The sequence below is a fragment of the Cucumis melo genome, chromosome 2 (genome assembly GCF_025177605.1).
Source record: "Cucumis melo cultivar AY chromosome 2, USDA_Cmelo_AY_1.0, whole genome shotgun sequence".
Taxonomy (NCBI): Eukaryota; Viridiplantae; Streptophyta; class Magnoliopsida; order Cucurbitales; family Cucurbitaceae; genus Cucumis; species Cucumis melo.
Genome location: NC_066858.1, coordinates 12,083,655 through 12,105,297, shown reverse-complemented (window position 1 = coordinate 12,105,297; position 21,643 = coordinate 12,083,655). Strand labels below are relative to the sequence as shown.

The 21,643-nt window shown below is 32.0% G+C and overlaps 1 protein-coding gene and 1 long non-coding RNA gene across 2 annotated transcripts; one reads left to right on the top strand and one right to left on the bottom strand.

Annotated features, from left to right (window-relative positions):
• Positions 1-15,203: 15,203 nt before the first annotated feature.
• LOC127148246 (uncharacterized) lies at positions 15,204-15,865 on the bottom strand. The gene is made up of 2 exons (XR_007819100.1): positions 15,724-15,865; positions 15,204-15,493 (listed from the first exon to the last, which is right to left on the bottom strand). It is a non-coding gene; the product is annotated as an uncharacterized LOC127148246 (long non-coding RNA).
• A 3,385-nt stretch (positions 15,866-19,250) lies between these two features.
• LOC127148285 (uncharacterized) lies at positions 19,251-19,820 on the top strand. Its single transcript, XM_051081753.1, has one exon. The coding sequence runs from the start codon at positions 19,251-19,253 to the stop codon at positions 19,818-19,820; it is 570 nt and encodes a 189-aa protein (XP_050937710.1).
• The last annotated feature ends 1,823 nt before the right edge of the window (positions 19,821-21,643 follow it).

Here is a 21,643-nt window from a genome sequence, read left to right as displayed (position 1 = left end):
GATCCTTTTTTTTCTTTTAGCATGATGATAAAAAGGTAGTAAAAATAAAAAAAGAAATTTTCCTTATATATTTTTTTTCTTTCTCTTTACATTTGAAAAGAGAAGAACAAAGATAAGGATTCAATCCCGAAGAAAATTACTTGTTGTATGAGGTGCGGATCATTGGGAGTAAACCCTACCTAATGCAACCTCCAATAAGTTTTTTCTTCCTTATGGGATTAGAATTAGGATAAAAAAAAACGATATGAAGATAAAAATAAAAACAATAAAGCGAAAAAGCTAATGACCCACCTTTATGCAGAGGAATACGTTTCTTCAAATTCTCTATAAACACTTTTTTTTCGTATAGATTCTCTCTAAAACAATTTTTTCTCAAGACTTTCTCTAAAACAATTTCTTCTCCCCCTTTTCCAAATGACAAAAGATCCTATTTATAGACCCGGGGTGTGCTGCAAATTAGGAAAATTTAATAAGTAAAAAAATCAAATTAGATATTATGTAATTTTATTAATTTTCTTTTTTCTAAATTAGTAAAAATATGATATTGAAAGATTTTTGTTCAAAATAAATTTTTTGTTTTTTTCCTAAAGTGATAAAGATAAGTCAAATATGGTATTAAAAGAATTTTGTATAAAATAAATTATTTACTTTTCCTAATATGATAAATCAAAATAGATTTTGTATACATAAATTAATTTGCTTTTTTTTCCTAAAGTGATAAGATAAATCAAATATGGTATTAAAGAATTTTGTATAAAATAAATTATTTGCTTTTCCTAATATGATAAATCAAAATAGATTTTGTATACATAAATTAATTTGCTTTTTTTTTTTTCCTAAAGTGATAAGATAAATCAAATATGGTATTAAAGAATTTTGTATAAAATAAATTATTTTGCTTTTCCTAATCAAAATAGATTTTGTATACATAAATTAATTTGCCTTTTTCCTAAAGTGATAAGTCAAAATAATATGAATTGTTTTGTAAATAATAGATATTCTCATTAATGACTTTATTTTCCATTTTAATAAAAAGATTAAAAACATAAAACTTCATATTATTACAACAAGATTTTACCTTTTTCTTTTTTTTAACAAAATAAATGAGTAAAATATCTTAACCATTTCTACAATTAATAAATTTTTTTTTAAAAAAAATGTAGGATAAAAATAGGTGGCTACATCTGAAACTTCTAGATACAAGCCATATAACATTTACATGTAAAGGATGTGTAGTTTACATGTTCTGTAACATTGACATGTAATAACATTTACATTTGCATGTAATGGAAAGTTGTTTTGATGAAGGCAGATAACATTTACATATTCTGTAACACTTGGATGTAATAACATTTACAATAAACCTAATAGAACTTTTGAACATTTTTTGTTTATAATTTAGTAATTTAAAAGTTTCTTTCTACTCTGGTTTACAAGTTTCATATTGTGTGATCTTTATACTTACAAACTACAATTTTGGCTTGTATTAGAATGGTACAAATATCTTTGTATTATTTGTCTCATCTAAATCTGATCGCTTAACTTCTATAACAACATCGCTTAGATATAATAAAATGATCGTTTACAATAATTAACATGATCAATTAGATGTTATTACGAGATCGTTTATTTAATGAAAGAAGGGAAATAAAAAGTATAAAATACTTTTTGTTTTTATATTTTTATACTTTTTATATTTGATATTTTAAAAACATTTTTAAAATGTCAAATAAAAATGTTAACTATACTAGACGTTATTTCCACGTCAAGTAAATGTTAACTATACTTGAAATGAAACAAACATCAAGTAAAATCTACACTATACTTGACATTAAAAAAACCGTCAAGTAAAAGCTAACGTAAAATAATTCAAAAAATTTGGTAAAAATTTTGTTTTTTTCAAACTATACTTGACATGTTTTTCACGTCAAGTAAATGTTCAGTATTCTTGACACAAGTACAATGTTAAGTAAAATCTCCCTTATACTTAATGCAAAAAAATGTCAAGTAAAAGCTAGCATAAAATAGTTCGAAAAATTCCGTGAAAACTCCGCTTTTTAGACTATACTTGACGTTTTTTCCTTTAAAATGGTCAATACTTTTTTCCTTTTATTAAAAAAAAAAAGTTAAGTATGTTAAAGTAGCTAGTATCAAGTAAAGTAGATTTTGTAGTAGTGAGCTCAACGATGCTCGCCCAATAAGCCTTTCATTTCAAGGGTAAGACCGGGTGGATGTCTAGGGACATAGGGTGCAAGACAGAATTCACTCCTACCCACTTTAGGGTTAGTAGATAGGTTGTTCCCTTAAAACCAATTGTTCAATAGTGGATCAATGAGACTTAAGGAGAAAGATCTAATCTTGGGGGTAAAACGATATTTGCACCAAGTGGAAGTTATGAACAACCTGCGAAGGATTAACTTACTGATCATGATTATATTAGATGGACACAAATATATCTATAGTGAGGGGAGTGCAACTGTGGGACTTTAGTGGAATGACCCTTTAGTTATTGAATGTTGATTAGCTCGATCTAAAAGGGTTTAACCAGTTCATCCTGGATCATTGGAGCCCATGATCTATAGGTCCATTAGGTTTTCCTACTAGTCCATATGAAGTAACTTAGAACAATATGTTGGAATAATTCAAATTATTCGAATTAGGTAAAGAGAGAGAAACTGTTGGTCATAACTTTATGATAGAGCTTTATGTTTACATTCGATTTAAATACTAAAAATATAAATACAGATTCATATTCGAAAGCTTGTAATTGATGGAAATGGTCAAAGTTGTGAAAAGTCAAAATGTTGACTTTTGACTTTGAAAAGTCAAACTTTGCCATGGTTTATATTCAAATATGATTTTGTGGATTCATGCTCGGGAGGTCGAAATTAATCTACACAGATAAAATGGTAAAAAGTCAAAATGTTGACTTTTGACTTGAAAAAGTCAAAGTTTAACTTTGACTGGAAAACTTTCACTTGAATGGTCAAATAACTATATTGCCCTTGGACTAAGGTTAGTGGGAAAATTCAATATTTTGTTCGATGAGGGGCATCCTATGTAAAGAGTTTACATAAAACTAGAACCATAAGATAGTCGCTTTTAAATTATAATATCGTTGACTGTATAAAATTGACTATTTCAATTATTGATGACTTAACTAACTTAATCTTAATCTTGAGCTAATTAACTATGAACTTCTGTTCAAACAGTATTATCCTTAGATATGCATAGGTGAGGGCAGCTCAACGGCGCTAGCCTAACAAGCCTCTCATTTCAAATGTAAGCCGAGTGGATGACTAGAGACATAAGATACAAGACGGAATTCACTCCTACTTACGTTTTAGGATTAGTAGATAGGTTGTTCTCTTAAGCACTAAATCCAAGTCTTGAACAAGGGGCCCTACCCTCTCATTGGTTTGAGTAGGATTCGATTTATAAGTTAAACTTTAAACCAATTGTTCAATAGTGGATCAGTGGGACTTAAGGAACAAGATGTAATCTCAAGGGTAAAATAGTATTTTGACCCAGCCGAGGTTGCGAACAACCTCTGAAGGATTAACTTATTGGTCATGGTTATATCAGATGGATATAAATATATTTATAGTGAGAGAAGTGCAACTACAGGACTTTAGTGAAATCACTCGTTAGTTAACAAATGTTAATTTGCTCGGTCTAAAAGTGTTTAGCCAGTTAATCTCAGATCCTTGGAGTCCATGATCTATAGGTTCCTTAGGTTCCCCTGCTAGCTCATACTAAATTAACTTAGAACAATACGTTGGAATAATTTGAATTGTTCTAATTAGGTAAAGAGAGAGAAACCGACAAGTATATGTGATATAATCATCATCAGTTTTAGATAGAACTTTATGTTTAAATGTGATTTAAAAAATAAAAATATGAATACGAATTCATATTCGAAAGCTCGAAATTGATGGAAATGTCAAAGTTGTAAACAGTCAAAATGTTGACTTTTAACTTTGAAAAGTCAAACTTTTAAGCGATTTTATATTCAAATTATTCAAATGTGATTTGAATTCTAAAAAAAAAGAATGTGGATTCATGCTCGGGAGGTCGAAATTAGTCAAGATAGACAAAATGGTAAAAAGTCAAAATGTTGACTTTTGACTTGAAAAAATCAAAGTTTGATTTTGACTTGAATGGTCAAATGACCATATTACCCATGGACTAAAGTTAGTGAGAAAATCCAACATTTTGTTGGATAATTCCACTAACACTTAGTGTGATTAGGTGACTACATGAGGTGTAAACACCTTGCTCACTAAGTTCCACTAATGGTTAGTGGATTATTAGGTGTTGAGATTTAATATACTAAATTACATGCAATTTTGCATGTAATTAGTTTATTTAAAGGATATTTTGAATTTTGAATTTTTTTGCCATTTTTGTAATTTTAAAAATTATCTTTCTCTCTATCTCAACCCTTAAACTCTCCCTCCAATTTTCATCTCTTTCTTAAATTCCTTCACCTAATCGGGTCCCACAACCTAGTTCTATGTTTGCAAAATACTGGTTAACACTAGTGGTGGTCCCGATTCAAGTTTGTGAGGAGATTAACAAGGAACAAGAGTCTTCGGAGGTATGTTTTCACTAACCCTAATTTCGTTTTAATTTGATCTTCATATGCATGTTAATCTCCCCAGTTGTTTAGATGCAATTAAAGTTTTTTTTTCGATTCTTAATTTTGCTCCATTTGTATGCTTTCCATCAATGTTTATATGAGAATTGTGTAGTCCTTTGCATTAATTTTTTGTTTCTTATTTAATATTATGCATTGTAGAAAATACCCAAACAACAAACATCCATCAAAAGAAGGAAGCTGAATAAATTGTCAACAATTTAGAAGAAGAGGCAAAAAAAGCTTATGATGGTCAAAAACCGGTTGAGGATAAAAAAAAAAGATGAAACAGTTACTGACAAACCGGTTGACGATCAAAAGAAAAGTCAAGTAGTAACTGAGCAACCGGTTGAAGTTCAAAAGGAAGATGAAGCCCTGACTGAGATACAAACTTTGACAATCCACGAGGTGTAACCATCTATTTCTACTGTAAATGAAGAATCTCAATTGGTATGTATATATGAGAACTATGTAATCTTTTGCATTAATTTTATGTTTCTTATTTAATATTATCCATTGTAGGAAATACCAAACAACAAACACCTATAAAGAGAAGGAAGCTGAATAAATTGTCAACAATTGAGGAGAAGAGGCAAATGAAAGCTTCTAATGGTCAGCAACCAATTGAGGATAAAAAAAAAAAAAAAGATGAAGTAGTTACTGCAAATCAGTTGACGATCAAAAGAAACTCAAGTAGTACATGAGAAACCAATTGAAGTTCAAAGAAAAAGATGAAGCATTGACTGAGAAACAAACTTTGACAATTCATAAGGTGCAGTCATCTATTTTCGTTGTAAATGAAAAATCTCAATCCATATGTATATATGAGAACTGTGTAATTCTTTGCATTAATTATTTGTTTCTTATTTAATATTATGTATTGTAAGAAATACCCAAACAACAAACACCCATCAAGAGAAGGAAGTTGAATAAATTGTCAACATTTGAGGAGAAGAGGCAAAAGTAAGCTTCTGATGGTCAGCAACTGGTTGAGATTAAAAAGAAAAGATGAAGCAGTTTCTAAGAAACCAGTTAAGGTTCAAAATAAACATCAAGTAGTGACTCACAAATCGGATGAAGTTTAAAAAAAAAAAGATGTAAAACCTTAGAAAACAGTTTAGTTCAAAAAATAGATGAAGTAGTGCATGTCCCACGAGTTAATCCACTCAAATCAACTACTGAAGTCGTATCAAAGCTTATAGTACCCATCCCAGACATCGTATTGAGAGATGTAGGTCAATAGATCCCATGTGGTCAGTGGATCAAAAATTGCGAAAGTAGTGTAGAAGAAATCTACAAAAACAAAAGATGGAGAGAGGACTATAGTCTTCTCATTCCGAAAGAATGAGGTTTTCAAAACGTTTGAACAAAACACATGGGTAACACGAGATGTAAATACTCTTTACAAATTTCAATTTATATGTACAAAATTCTCTATGTAACTAAACGCTTGTGTATGTATAGTACACAATTGCTTAGTTTCGAAACGAATGTTGTGCATGGTCACTTGTATTTGCTAAGTGATCGCTTGAATTATCCTAAGCGATCGTTTGTATCTACTAAACGATCTCTTACCTTATCTTACACTATCTGTATTGTCATTTTATTTTATTTTATTTGTAGACCATGGATGTGTTATTGTATCACATGCAGAATAAGTTGTTATCAAGATAACATCTTTGCAAGTTTCATTATGCAATAATAGATTCATCATTTATAGTTAGTTATTCTTCTTTAAACCTTTTTATATACAAATTAAATTGTATAATCATATTTTGGCTAAATTATTTTATTTGATGTTTAAGTCTAGCATCAATAATGAACCAACGCTTAAAGAACTACCTTTTGATGATCGTGTGCTAACAGAAGAGAAAGAGGAGGTTGAATGTTATAATGGTTATAATGTATGGTATGCATGTTAATTAATTAATATGGATATTAATTAATTGAGTTAATTTTGATTAAATATGATTTAATAAATTTAATAAATAAATTAATTAATTTTTTTATTTAACTTAATTAAATATATTTTAATTAAAAGTCAAATAAATCAAATTAAATAATGCGCCTGCTTGTCTATCTTGAGTAACGTTCCCTTTAGAGGGTTGTATTATAGGATTCAGAATACTGCCAACTCCATACATGGATAGGGCCACTTAGATCGATTTTCATATTGTCTTTTCACTTTCGGGTGCATAATGAATCTTATCTCTGAGATTTGAAAATGGAGGGTTACAGTTACATAAATAACTAAGTTGTTAGTATATTCTCGACCGAAGTAACGATAACTAAGTGCTAAGAAAATATGAGATATTCAGAAGTTAGCATTTGGTCAAGATTGTCTTGGTTCAAAGGAGGAATAATCGACTACCTTTCAGTGGAGGTTATTCTAAACCTTTGAAATATCGTTGCAAAACATAATAATAATGGGTACGTTATTAATATTTGCCAAATTCATTCGTTTTTAAAGGATTATAGTTTTTTCACTAAATAGAGTATCTTTTATTTTTCAGCATGAATAGCTCAATAGTATAACTCTTAGCTTCTAAAAAACTTAATGGCGACAACTATGCGACTTGGAAATCAAACATAACTACAATACTAGTCTAGATTATTTAAGGGTTTTTCTTAACTGAGGAACGTCATCAAGCTCCAACCTTAAATGCTAATCGAAATGTTCGGAAAACATATGATCGATGGGTTAAGGCCAATGGAAAGGCCTGTGTCTTTATTCTTGCCAGCATGTCTGATGTTTTGGCAAAGAAACATGAATCCTTAGCCATGCCTAAAGAGATCATGGATTCATTGAGGGAGACGTTTGATCAGCTTTCATGGTCCCTCAAGAAGCAATTAAATACATTTACACTAAGCAAATGAAGGAAGAGACATCTGTTAGAGAACGTGTTCTAGACATGATGATGCACTTCAATATTGCTAAGATAAATGGCGGTTCCATCAATGAGGAAAATCAGGTGAGCTTTATTTTACAATCTCTTTCGAAGAGTTTTGTACCGTTTCAAATGAACGAGTCTCTGAATAAAATAGAGTTCACCTTAACCACTCTTTTAAATGAGCTCCAGCAATTCCAGAACCTTACCATGGTAAGAGGACGGAAGTGGAAGCAAATGTTGCTACCACAAAGAAAGAGTTAGTGGGAGGATCGTCCTCTAAAACTAGAGTTGGACCTTTACAAATAACGAAGAAAAGAAAGGGGAAGAGTCCCAAGAATAGCAAACGAAAGAAAGTTGCTAAAGGTAAATGCTACCACAGCAAGGAGACGAACATTGGTTGAGAAATTGCCCAAAGTACCTTGCTGAGAAGAAAGCAAAGAAGGAAGTACAAGGTAAATACGATTTACTAACTATTCAAACGTGCTTAGTGGAATATGATACTTTAACTTGAATACTAGATTCAAAAAACTACTAATCATATTTACTTCTTATTTTAGGAAACTAGTTCTTGAAAAGCTTGTGAAGACGAGATCATCCTCAAAGTTTGGAACAAAAGAGGTTGTCTCGGCTGAAGCTGTAGGAGATCTGAAGTTGTTTAGATAGATATTTAATACTTAAAAATATTTTGTATGCCTCTCAAATGTTAAGGAATTTAATATCTATTTCATGTATTTCAAAAAAAAAATGTATAATATATTTTGAAATCAATGAAATGTTCATTTTTCTAAAAAAAGTATTTAATTTTGTTCTGCTATACTTATAAACAACTTATATAAGTTAAGACCAATTGGAGCAAATTTTGTCTTTAATACTTAAATGTTTAGCATAAAAGACGAAAAGGTTTCTTCTAATACCTATATATGGTACTTAAAGATTTGATCACATAAATCTCAATGCGATTGGAAGATTGGTTACGAGTAGACTTCTAAATTCTTAGAAGTACCTTCTTGTCAGTCTTATCTTAAGAGGAATAATGACCAAAAGAGATCTTTTACTGGAAAAGGTCTCAGTGCCAAAATACAATCAAAGCTCGTACTTTTGAACCTCTCTGGACCATTAAATGTCAAAGTTCAAAAAGGGTATGAATATTTCATCAATTTTGATGATGATTATTCAAGGGTTTTGTCATGTTTACCTATTGAATCACAAGTTTGATTCTTTTGAAAAAAGCAAAGAATTTAAGATTATAGTTAAGATTCAATTAGGTAAAACTATAAAGACATTTCGATCAAATCGAAGTGGAAAGTATGTGGATTTATGATTCCAAGACTATTTCATAGTACATGGAATCCAATCACAACTCTCTGCATCTAGTACGCCTAAGTAGAACGGTGTATCAGAAAGAATGGTAAATTAGTATTAAATAGGATTTCCAAAGACGTTATAGATAAACCTGGTTCATTCTCTAAAATAGTTGATTAAAACTAGAGAATCTGGTTAGTCACACCTTTCTCAAGAGTTTAGAGTACCTCGAAGTAGTGAAGAGGGTTGTTTGTGAAAGGATAAAATTCCTTCACACAACAGAAGAATTAAAAGAAACCATAACTCAATTTAATTGGAACCTAAAAAAAATACCAATACATTGACAAAATAAATTAGAAAATTATATGGCTAAACATGCTTTCAAGAAAATACAGAAAGAAGAACTTTCGCTCGTTCACGACTCTGAATCTACCAATCACCAATTTGGGCACCACCACTTAGAAACCTTCCTATTCTCTGATTGAGATGGTTTGTGGGAACCAAATTGGATTGAGGGAATTTTTCAAAGAGAAAAAATTTCAGAGAGAATACGAGCAATTTTTTTTTCACAGCAGAAAAACTTATGTATTTACGTACCAGTAACTCCCCTGAAGAATAGGGAAGTTGAGAGAAAAGTGGGAATGTGGGAAAACCACCCACGTTCCCTATTAATTTAATATATTAATATTAAATTAATATTAATATTAAAATAAATAAATAAATAATTTAATAATTAATTAAATCATATTTAATTAATACTTCATTTAAATCATATTTAAATGAATATCTATCACATAACCTATAGTTTTAATTTAATTAGTTTAATTAAATGAAAATAAATTAAACTATTAATTAATTCTCCAATTAATTAATTTCTAAAATAAATATCTTATATTTAATTTAATCCAAATTTGAATCATATTCAAATATGAATTTCTCTCATAATCTATAGTGTTAATATGTATCATATACACATTAAATTTTAACATATAGTTTTAGTATGAATCTAATTCACATTAAATTAATATTTGAACTTATTCAAATATTTTATTCTCTCATAAATTAATTTTGAATCATATCCAAAATTAAATGTATATATATTAAAGTCTAATTAAAATATAAACTTTATATTATAATGTATCACCATACATTATATTAATTACCAAGTAAATTTGAACATTTCAAATTACAACAAATGTAAATAAATCTCATTACCCTTTTCGAGCTAGGAAGGGGACCTAATGGGCTTAAACATCAAAAGCTACAACGATATGAGATTAATTAGCTAAACTCATTAACCACATTAATCAATATTCGTTAAATGTGTGTACACTCCACTAAAGACTCACAATTGAACTCTTCTCACTGTAGATATATTTTTGTGTCCATGGATATAGACTAATACCAATAAGTTAGTCCTTTATAAGTGTTCGTAAAACCAGCTAGGTCAAATTACCGTTTTACCCCAGGGTATCTTCTAGTCCTTAAATACCAGTGTTCTTCAAATGAACAACATGTTTATGGTCGAACCACTAAACAGAAACCCCTCTCGTGCCATAGAGAGAGTAGGGCCCTTTGTTCAAGTCCCGGAGAAACCATTTAAGGGAACACTTATCTACTTACCCTAAAGTCGAGAAGGAGTGAATTTCATCTTGTGTGATTATGTTCCCAGCTCCCCACTCGGTCTTGTCCCCAAAATGATAAGCATATTGAGTCGGCAATCTGACCACTCTCACCCGTACAAATCAAAGGTCACTCCCTCGCAAACAGGAGTTCATAATATACTCAGGATTAAGACTAAGTTACCTAGGTCATCCTAATGAAATAGAAACCCAACTAGTTAACGGAGTTACATCTAGTGATTACTATTTCATGGTCCGGTTTTAGGCAAACTCATTGCATAGGATACCCTCACTCGCATGTTGCATACTCGAATGCATTGGATCAATTTTTTTGTATCAAATAAAAAGTGAGTCGTATCCATAGTGCTACCAGAATAAGGTACCCAACATTAACCTTATACTATAGACCTTTTAAGCTGATCTTGAACGTTGATCCTCGTATGTCTCTACATATTGTTCAAGACTTATCAAACAACTTAGGATGTTAGTTTATTGGATTTTGGTTATTAAGACAAAACTAATAATATAATCAATGACACTTATCAAAATTATAATAATAAAACACTTTATTAATAACAGTCAATGGATTATATTTACTATCTACGAGTTTTAGGACATAAAACCCAACAATTCGTCAGCCTGACTGTCACCTAGTTTAATCAAAAACCAAATCGTCATACTTAATGATGGTTTAAAAGGATTCATTGACTTACAAACGGGCAATGAATTATGTAGTTTATCTATATAACGTCAAGAAATGAGTAGCTACACAATTTCAGATAAAATATTTGGAATTGTGCAATGTGTTCTCAAGATCCAAATTGTTTGGAAATACAAGAACAAATTACTAACTAGTCTCAAACATCTTCTATAAACAAATGTTGTCTAGATATAAAATGCATATTTTTTAAAAAAATGGATTGTTGTTAAGAACATCCTAAATAATTTAGGAAATTCAAAAGACTACGTGCTCGTATATAGTGATAAGGGTCTGATCTTTACTGGATGCACTAATTCTAATTTCTAAAGATGTTAGAAAGTCTAAATCAGAATTAGTATCCACTTTATATGAAGGAGCAGTAGTGTGAAGAAGCGTAAAGTAAATTTGTACTACCTTATCTGGATAATTATTCATCATAGTGACGTTGTAGTAACCTCGAACCTAGTTGACCAAATCATGGTTGTTTGGTTTACAAAGTCCTTCATGGCTAAATTGTTTAAAGGTCATCTAAAGAGTTTAAGTCTATGAAGTTTGTGCACTAGGACAAGTGGGAGAATGTTTGGGTGTATGCTCTAGTTAATTGTATTCATATGCTTATAGTACTCATATAAGTAATTCTCTCATGGTTAAATTCAGCATTGTTTTATCCCACTAGTAGTTTTAGTCCAAGTGGGAGTTTGTTGGAATTTACATTCTAAAACTCTTAGTTTGTAGTTAAAATTATATTCTATTCAATAAAGTGATTATTGAGGACTTATTAGTGAAAATAGAATACTATAATCTTAAATACAATAAACTAAGATCCAAAGGCTATCTAGTGTAGACTTGAACTTTATGTAGAGATATAAACGTGGATCAAGTTCGAGCATGTAGGCCAAACAGTCTATAGTGTATGAATAAGGTTGGACGCCTTATTCTGGGAACGCTATGGATGCAGCCCGCTTTGTAGTTAGTACAAACGAAGTGATCCTGAATCGTTCATGTAAAGACATGAAAATGGGGGCATCCTATGTAAAAAAGTTACATAAGACTAGAACCATGAAATAATCACTTTTAAATTATAACACCATTGACTATATAAACTGACTATTTCAATTATCATGACCTAGGTAACTTAATCTTAATCCTCAACTAACTATGAGCTTTTGTTCACATGAAATTATCCTTAGATCTGCATAGGTGAGGGCAGCTCAACGGCGCTGGCCCAACAAGCCTCCCATTTCAAGGGTAAGACCAGGTGGATAGCTAGGGTCATAGGGTGCAAAACGAAATTCACTCCTACCCGTTTTAAGATCAGTAGATAGGTTGTTTCCTTAAGGACTGGATCCAAGTCTTGAACAAGGGGCCCCACCCTCTCATTGGTCCAAGAAGGATTCGGTTTATAGATTGAACCTTAAACCAATTGTTCAATAGTGGATCAGTGGGACTTAAGGAACAAGATGTAATCTCGAGGGTAAAATAGTATTTTGACCCAGCCAAGGTTACAAACAATCTGTGAAGGATTAGCTTACTGATCATGGTTATATCAGATGGACAGAAATATATTTATAACGGGGGGAGTTCAACTACGGGACTTTAGTGGAATGACTCGTTAGTTAACGAATGTTGATTAGCTTGGTATAAAAGGGTTTAGCCAATTAATCTCGGATCGTTGGAGCCCATGATCTATAGGTCCATTAGGTTCCCCCACTTACTCATATGGAATTAACTTAGAACAATATGTTGGAATAATTTGAATTGTTTGAATTAGGTAAAAAGAGAGAAACCGACAAATATATTTGATATAGTCGTCAACTATATGTTTGATGGACCTTTATGTTTAATTGTGATTTAAATATGAAAAATATGAATACAGATTCATATTCGAAAGCTTGGAATTGATGGAAATGGTCAAAGTTGTAAAAAGTAAAAATGTTAACTTTTAACTTTTGAAAAGTCAAACTTTGACCGGCTTTATATTCAAATGTGATTTGAATTCCAGAAAAAGGAATGCGGTTTCATGCTCGGGAGATAAAAATTAGTCAAGATGGATAAAATGGGAAAACGTCAAAATGTTAACTTTTGACTTAAAGAAGTCAAAGGTTGACTTAGACTTTAATGATCAAATGACCAAAATGTCCTTGCACTAAATTAGTGGGAAAATCCAACATTTGTTGGATAATCCCATTAATACTTAGTGGGATAAGTGGCTACATGAGATGTAGACACCTAGTCCACTAAGTTCCACTAATGGTTAATGGAATGTTAGGTGTTGAGATTTGGCCCTCTCATTACATGCAATTTTGCATATAATTAGGTTATTTATAGGCTTCTTTTCATATTGAAAAAGACTTTTGGCCATTTTTTTATTTTTGAATTTTAAAATACTATTTCATCTCTTCTAAAATTAGAAGTCTCAACCCTAAATCTCAACCTTCCAATTTCAATCTCTTTCTAAATTTCCTTCACTTAACGGGTCTCACAACCCGGTTCTAAGTTCGGAGGATAGCGGGTCAACACTAGTAGTGGTCCCGATTCGAGTTTGTGTGGAGATTTTTTAGGAATTGGAAAGCATCAAAGGTATGATCACTTATCCTTAATTTCATTTAATTAGGATTATTTAAGCATGATTAATCTCTAAAATGTTTAGATGCAATTAGAGTAGGATTAGATATTTTTCTTTCGTTGCACTTATATGCGTTCCACCATAAACGATTCTGTTAACCATTATAAACGATCATTTGACAACAGTATATGATCGTATTGAATGAAGTAAATGATCAAATTGAATAAGGTAAACGATTGTGTTGACTTAGGTACATGATCATTCGACCATGGTGATCTTATTTAATATTGTAAATGATCATGTTGATATTGTAAACGATCGTGATGATATGGGTAACGACCGTGTTGATATTGATAAATAATATGATAAATACTAAATGTGCACGATGGAAATAGGATCGAGATTCTACCCTAATTGTAATTGATTAACTAGAAACCCTAAACTGAAAATAAGTTTGAAATTATGGTTTTTTTAAAAGAAAACTTAAATTTGAAGTTTCATTGTTGCTTGAACCACCACTAGGGATGACCTACTATCCTCTGAACTTATAACCAGGTTGCGGGATCCATTGGATAAAGAAAACCAGAGAGAGAAAGAAAAAGGAAATTGTTTTATGGAATTGGCCGGGTTTGACTAATATATCTAGAAAATAGCCCTAATTTTGTCTTCAAAATGTCCAACCCTTACTAAAAGACACAAGAGCCCAATTTTATAGCGAAATTGATACTTCATTTTTCTTTTCACGTTTCTCCTTAAACATTCACACCATGAGACTTATGCTCGACCTCGAGGCACATTTGCTTGTGTCCTCCTACGGGTGGTGTTTTCTTAAGTCAATAACAAGATGAATGGAGATAGTGTTTATAGTAAATAGGAAAGGGATGTGTCAACATATCCCATGGTTTCTTTCATTAGTTTCTAGTAAATTCTCATGTTGGGCCATGAGACACCACTACAAGAAATTTGACCTTTAATGTCGGTTTAAAACCGACATTAAAGGGCTTTAATGTCACTTGACAACCGACATCTTTGCGAGCGTTATTAAAGGCCTTTAATGTCGGTTGGACTTTAATGTCGGTTTAAAAACGACATTAAAGGCCTTTAATGTCGGTTTTCAACCGACATCTTTGATAGTGTTATTGAAGCCCTTTAATGTCGGTTTTAAACCGACATCTTTGATAGTGTTATTGAAGCCCTTTAATGTCGATTGGGTTATGATGTCGTTTTAAAACCGACATTAAAGAGGCCAATAATGTCAGTTTAAAACCGACATCAAAGGCTTGTTTTTGTCCATTTTTAGAAATTTATATTTATTTAATTGTTGTATTATTGTCCATTTTTTATAAACCAACATTGAATCCAACAAGTGAAATTAACTACAAACTTGAAACTACAAGTCACATTCCGTAGGAAACCATATTATTCAAGTCTGATTCCACCAACAATGAAAATGCTATTAGCACTTGCACATAAATCCCATTCATATCTTAAAGCAACAATAAATCCCATTCATATCTTAAAGCACATAAATCCCATATTATTCAAGTCTGATTCCACCAACAATGAAAACACGCTTGTAAAATTAACTGCAACCAAACAGAATTATATAAATTCAAAGATCACGACATTTTAAAGGTCTCGAAAATGCTTCTTCAAACAATTATTAATATTGGAAACAGGCACCAAATGCAGCAAGGGCTTGACATTCCTCTTCCTGAACTGTAGCTCAAACCTTATCTAGAAACTTATCATCCTCCTCTAGTAGAAAATGACCTGGAAAAATATACAGTTATCTACATTCAATCAAGCACGACAAAAACAATTGTTATCTACATATAATATCGGAACGCTCAAAGAACACTATTGTACAAATATCTAAATGATATCAAATATCTAAATCAACCAAAAACACTCTAAATCTCTTTAGTGGTTATAGGTAAATGATATCATCAAAGAAATTAAAGATGTAAATGTTTTGAGAAGCAAAATCTATAAACACTTACCAACATACAAGACAGTTATGAAATTGCACCAGCTACTAATCACAGCACCAACCCACAAGCTTACTATGGCCTGGAAATACATTCACATTAAAGTATCCACAAAAAAGTCGTCCAGGTTAAGATGGTTGTCACAGATAGCTTTCTAGTAGAATCATAATCCAGAACCCGGATCAATTATAACAGGTTTGGCTCTCTGGTACTTGAAAAATCAAAAGATTTGACATTACAACTCTGTGCAGCTCAATATAAAAATTAACAAAACCTTGAGGTTCATTGATAATAATTATCTTACCAGTCTCAATATTTAAGATGTATGGTTGCTTTCCAACCAAAAACTAAAAAATTGTAGTACTTGAAAATTTTGTTTTTTGAAAAACTAGAAAACAAAATAAACAAGTTATTTGTCAACAATCTTATTTTTCAAACATGGAAAGTTATTTAAGGGAAAAAAATTTGTTAACAACTAAGAACTCAAACTACTTGATCGACAAAAACGTAAAATCTATGTCAATGAAAGAGTGCATACTATGAAGTTCAGATTTCTTGGAATGGGTATCAGAGTATGAAGCAGATCTGTGGTATAAAAGAAGAGTACACAAAAAATTGCATCAGAAAACCAATTGTAAACTTCTCTTTCTTCAAGCTATACCAATCAGAAGTAGAAGCGCAGGGAGCGAGATTAAAGTCTCGATCAGACCCAACAAACATTGGACAAATCTCATCAATTGCAAGCAAATTTGGAAATAATGTGACAACCAATTGGGCATTTATTGTAGATCTTTACCAGCTTTTCATTGTTCATTGGGGCTCAAAATAGGCAATCAAGACCCCAAGGAGTACCATAGTGGCAAAAGTTTGGGATATCCAAGAACATATACCTTGTTGTCTCTCAGATCTTGGGTGGGTAAAGCCTCTCAAGAATAGTTAGGGTGGGCCATGAACATAATGCAAGAAGTAGGACCCGTCCAATTTGCTAAAAGAAATGGAAAAGAAAAAAAAAAGGAAAAAGGAAATTCAAGAGCCTAGTCCAACTCCATTCTTCTTCGAAGTTCGAAGTTCGAACTGATGAAAACAAGAAGGAAAACAGGAGAAGCAAATATGTCCAACTTTGTATTTAATGATCTTTTTCTTTTCCGTCTTTGAACTATCTTCAATGGTTCTTAAATCTTTAAGTTTAAAGTGTCCATAGGGACAACTATGAAGAAACTAAGAAGATTTCACACATCAATTACAGATCCACTTATAGAAAAGACGAAGACCAACTGCAATAAAACTTTCACACAACAAGAAAGGAGAAAGGCAGATACCAAAAAGAGAAACAGACAGCTAATATGTTGAAGAAATAAAAGTGCAGTTTAGGCCAATTCATTCAAATGCATAATTTTCTACATTGAAAAAGCAAATACTATGACGCATGGATTAGAGTTTACAAGTCAAAGTCAAACTTGAAGTTAATCCATATTTGATGTATAAATTCAAACCATCCATCAATATTAAATAAACTTTTACAAATATCATAAACAAAACAAAAGGTTACACAGAACCAGTATCTAGACCTCGACTCAAACACAAATCCAGACTGATGAATTTCATGCGTATTAAAAGTTAAAACCATAACAGAGCATCCTCAAGAGCCCTTTTTTCTTTTTTTGGATAAGAAACAATTTGCCCAATAACCTTCAAATCCTATACTCCATACAAGTGTAGATTGATCAAAATGGCAAGTCAGCTAAAAAACTTAGAATATGAAGAACGGAACCAGAAAGAAAAGGTTGGAAAGCAACTAATCCAAAAACAGAACATGACAAATACCCAAATTCCAACTCATTCAGAGAAGAAAACAATGATCAAATTCCAGCTACCACAACTAACAACAATTAGAATATCAAGAGAAGATCGAGATATAAACAATAAAGAAGAAGTCTAAAAAAACATATAAAACGAACCAACGTGCTAGAATTGAATCCCAGAGTTTTGAAATTATACTAAACAGTTGACAAATACCATCTTGGGTGACCAGAGGATAATCAGAAGCACTGAGATTAATAAACCAGTCCCAATCTCCACCGTCCTTCAACAGAATCGCCGCCGCGTGAAGTGTATTAGTAACCATCGTTGGCCCTCTATAAGTAACCAAATTCGCCCGCAATATCATCCTCACATTACCCACACTTCTAAAAATCGGTTCATTGTTCACAAAATCAGCCAATTCCAGCCGCTCAGCTGCCGGAGCTTCCAAATCCAAATGCACCACGTACTGCCTCGGATTTAATATCGTACGGATTTCCTCAACACTCAAATGGGTGAGAGTTTAACTTTGAATAATGTACCAAAAAATAATGTTTATTTATATATATTTTTTCTCTTCGTGAGATCGAAGGGAATGTGCAGTGAGGATTTACTCGAGTATTACTAAAAGAAAATTAATTTGTGCATCTTGACTCTTCCATCATTTTTGCTACTTGTTTGAAGTTAGACAACAAGAAAATGAATGTAGTTTTAGATGCATAAAAATAAGAAAAATAAGGGGTGTTTGTTACGATAATAGTAGTAGTAAAAATGTTACCTAAGTGCGATGGAAGACGACCCATTGACGACAGCGACGGTGAGACAGTATCGGAGTAGTCGGAGCCTCTGGAAGGCGGATTTCACGGCGGCGATGGTGAAGGTGGGGAATATGAAGGTTTTGACTGGAAGCCAAGGGGAGATTAGAAAGTGATGAGATTGAGAAAGGAAGAAAGAGAAGAAATGTTGAGAGAAAACCTTCTTTCGTAGGGTTTGGTAGAGAAGAAAGGAGAAAAGAGTAAAGTCTAGGGTTTGGTAGAGAAGAAAGGAGAAAAGAGTAAAGTAAGAGAGAGAAAAATTCAACTTTTTACAAAATTAAAAAAATAAAAAATAAAATAAAAAAGACCTTTAATGTCGGTTCTAAAAAAACATGATGTTTAATGTCGGTTTTAAACCGACATTAAAGATAAAGCTTTAATGTCGGTTTAAAACCGACATTAAACATCCGCCTTTTGAAAACCGACATTAAAGCTTATTTTTCATTTTTTTCACCCGACATTAAAGACCAGATTTCTTCTAGTGCACCTTTGCTTATGTCCCCCTATAGAAGGTGTTTGCATCAGATTTTACTCAAACTCCAAAAGTGGATAGGATTTCTTTAGTTTTTGCTCCAATCGGTTTTTCCTACGGATTACTTATTGGGGCGGAACTCTAGAATTTAAAATTAAGGGTTACACTTACAAAATTTTTTTAAGTAAGTTACTCATTTCTTGACTAAACAATGATGACTAACTATTGTAGGAATATGAGGTATTTTGGTGTAATATTTAGTTGAGATTATCTCAATTCAGTGAAGGGATAATTAATCACCCTACAGAGGTTTTATCCTACCTCACTAAAGCATCATTGCAAAGTAGATATCACTTAGAATATATTAAATTTTGCTAAATCGATTGGTTTTTTATATGAAAAATGCTAGTATAACTAATATAAATAAATTGTATGTTTTCAACAATTTGATAATGACAAGTGCTACTTTGAATATGTTGGCTGCTGATAAACTTAATGGCAATAATTATGCATCTTGGAAAAATACTATCAACATTGTGCTAATCATCGATGACCTTAGACTTGTCCTAGTTGAGGAGTGTCCTCAAGTCCCAGCTGCTAATGCAACTCAAACATTTCGAGAAGCACATGAGCGATGGGTCAAGGCAAATAAAAAAGCTCGAGCATACATCTTAGCAAGCTTATCTGAAGTACTGGCTAAGAAACATGAATCAATGCTTACTGCTCATGAGATCATGGACTCCTTGCAGGAGATGTTTGGTCAGGCCTCTTATCAAATCAAGCATGATGCTCTAAAATACATTTATAATGCTTGTATGAACAAGGGAGTTTCAGTGCAAGAACATGTTCTCAATATGATGGTTCATTTCAATGTGGCAAAAATGAATGGGGTTGTCATCAATGAAGCCAATCAGGTTAGCTTTATTTTGGAATCTCTGCTAGAGAGTTTCCTACAATTTAGAAGCAATGTTGCTATGAATAAGATTGTTTATATTCTTACTACCCTTCTCGATGAGCTATAGACTTTCGAGTCTTTTATGAAAATTAAGGGACAGAAGGGAAAGTTAAATGTTGCTACTTCCACAAGAAAGTTCCATAAAGGTTCGACCTCTGGAACTAAGTTTATGCCTTGTTCATTTGGCACTAAGAAGTGGAAGAAGAAGAACAGTGGTCAAGGAAATAAAGCTAACCTTGCTACTGCTAAAACGAGCAAGAAAGTCAAGGCTGCAAAGGGAATATGTTTCCATTGCAACTAGGAGAGGAACATTGACAGAGAAACTGTCCCAAGTACTTGGCAAAAAAGAAGAATGCCAAACAAGGTAAATATGATTTACTAGTGTTGGAGACTTGTTTAGTGGAAAATGATGATTTAGCCTGGATAATAGATTTAGGTGCCACGAACCTTGTTTGTTCTTCATTTAAGGAAATTAGTTTCTAACGGCAATTGGAGATTGAAGAGATGACAGTGCAGGTTGAAATTGGACATGTCGTCTCAGTGGTTAAAGTGGGAGGGCTTCGACTTTGTTTGCAGAAATCTTTTCTTTTATTAGAAAATGTATATGTTGTTCCTGATTTAAAAAGGAACTTGATTTCTATAAAGTGCTTACTAGAACAATCTTACTCGTTAACTTTTCATGTGAATAAAGTGTTTATTTCCATAAATGGTGTTAAGGTTTATTCTGCAAAGTTAGAAAATAATCTTTATGTGTTAAGATCACTAACATCTAAAGTCCTCATTAATACTGAAATGTTCAAAACTGCAGTGACTTAAACTAAAAGACTTAAAATTTCTTCAAAAGAAAATGCTCATCTTTGGCACCTAAGATTAGGGCACATAAATCTCAATAGAATTGATAGATTAGTAAAGAATGGACTTCTAAGTGAGTTAGAAGAAAATTCTTTACCTGTATGTGAGTCATGCCTTGAAGGTAAGATGACCAAAAGACCTTTTATTAGAAAAGGTCATACGGCCAAAAAAGCCTTGGAACTTGTACATTCAGATCTATGTGGTCCTATAAATGTTAAAGCAAGATGAGGATTTAAATATTTCATCACTTTTACTGATGATTATTCAAGATATAGGTATGTTTATTTTATGCAACATAATTCTGAATCCCTTGAAAAGTTTAAGGAATACAAGGCTGAAATTGAAAATGCATTAAGTAAAACTACTAAAACATTTTGATCTGACCGAAGTGGAAAGTATATGGATTTGAAATTTCAAGACTATTTGATGGAATGTGAAATTGTATCTCAACTCTTAGCACCTGGTACACCTCAACAAAATGGTGTATTAGAAATGAGAAATCGAACCTTGTTGGACATGATTCATTCTATGATGAGTTACGCTCACTTGCCTAACTCGTTTTGGGGTTATGCAGTGAAAACTGCACTCTATATTTTGAATTGTGTTCCATCTAAAAGTTTTTCTAAAACACCTTTGAAATTATGGAATGGTCGTAAAGGTAGCTTACGTCATTTCAGAATCTAAGGTTGTCCAGTACACATGCTTGAGACTAATCCTAAGAAATTGGAATCTCGTTCAAAATTATGTATATTTGTAAGCTAATAAAGTATTTGTATCGACAAATGCTACATTTTTAGAAGAGAACCATATAAGGGAGCACAAACCGCGTAGTAAGATAGTATTAAATGAACTTTCCAATGAAACTACTAAACCTTCAACAAGAGTTGTTGAAGAGCCTAGTGCATTAACAAAGGTTGTTTAAGTCGATTCATCTACTAGGTCACATCAACCTTAATCGTTGAGGGAACCTCGACAAAGTGAGAGGGTTACAAACTTACCTATTCGTTATATGAGTTTAACTGAAATCTTAATTGTCAT

Coding starts and splice junctions, on each gene's coding strand:
- LOC127148285 (XM_051081753.1), top strand. CDS start 19,251: ATGACAAGTGCTACTTTGAATATGTTGGCTGCTGATAAACTTAATGGC.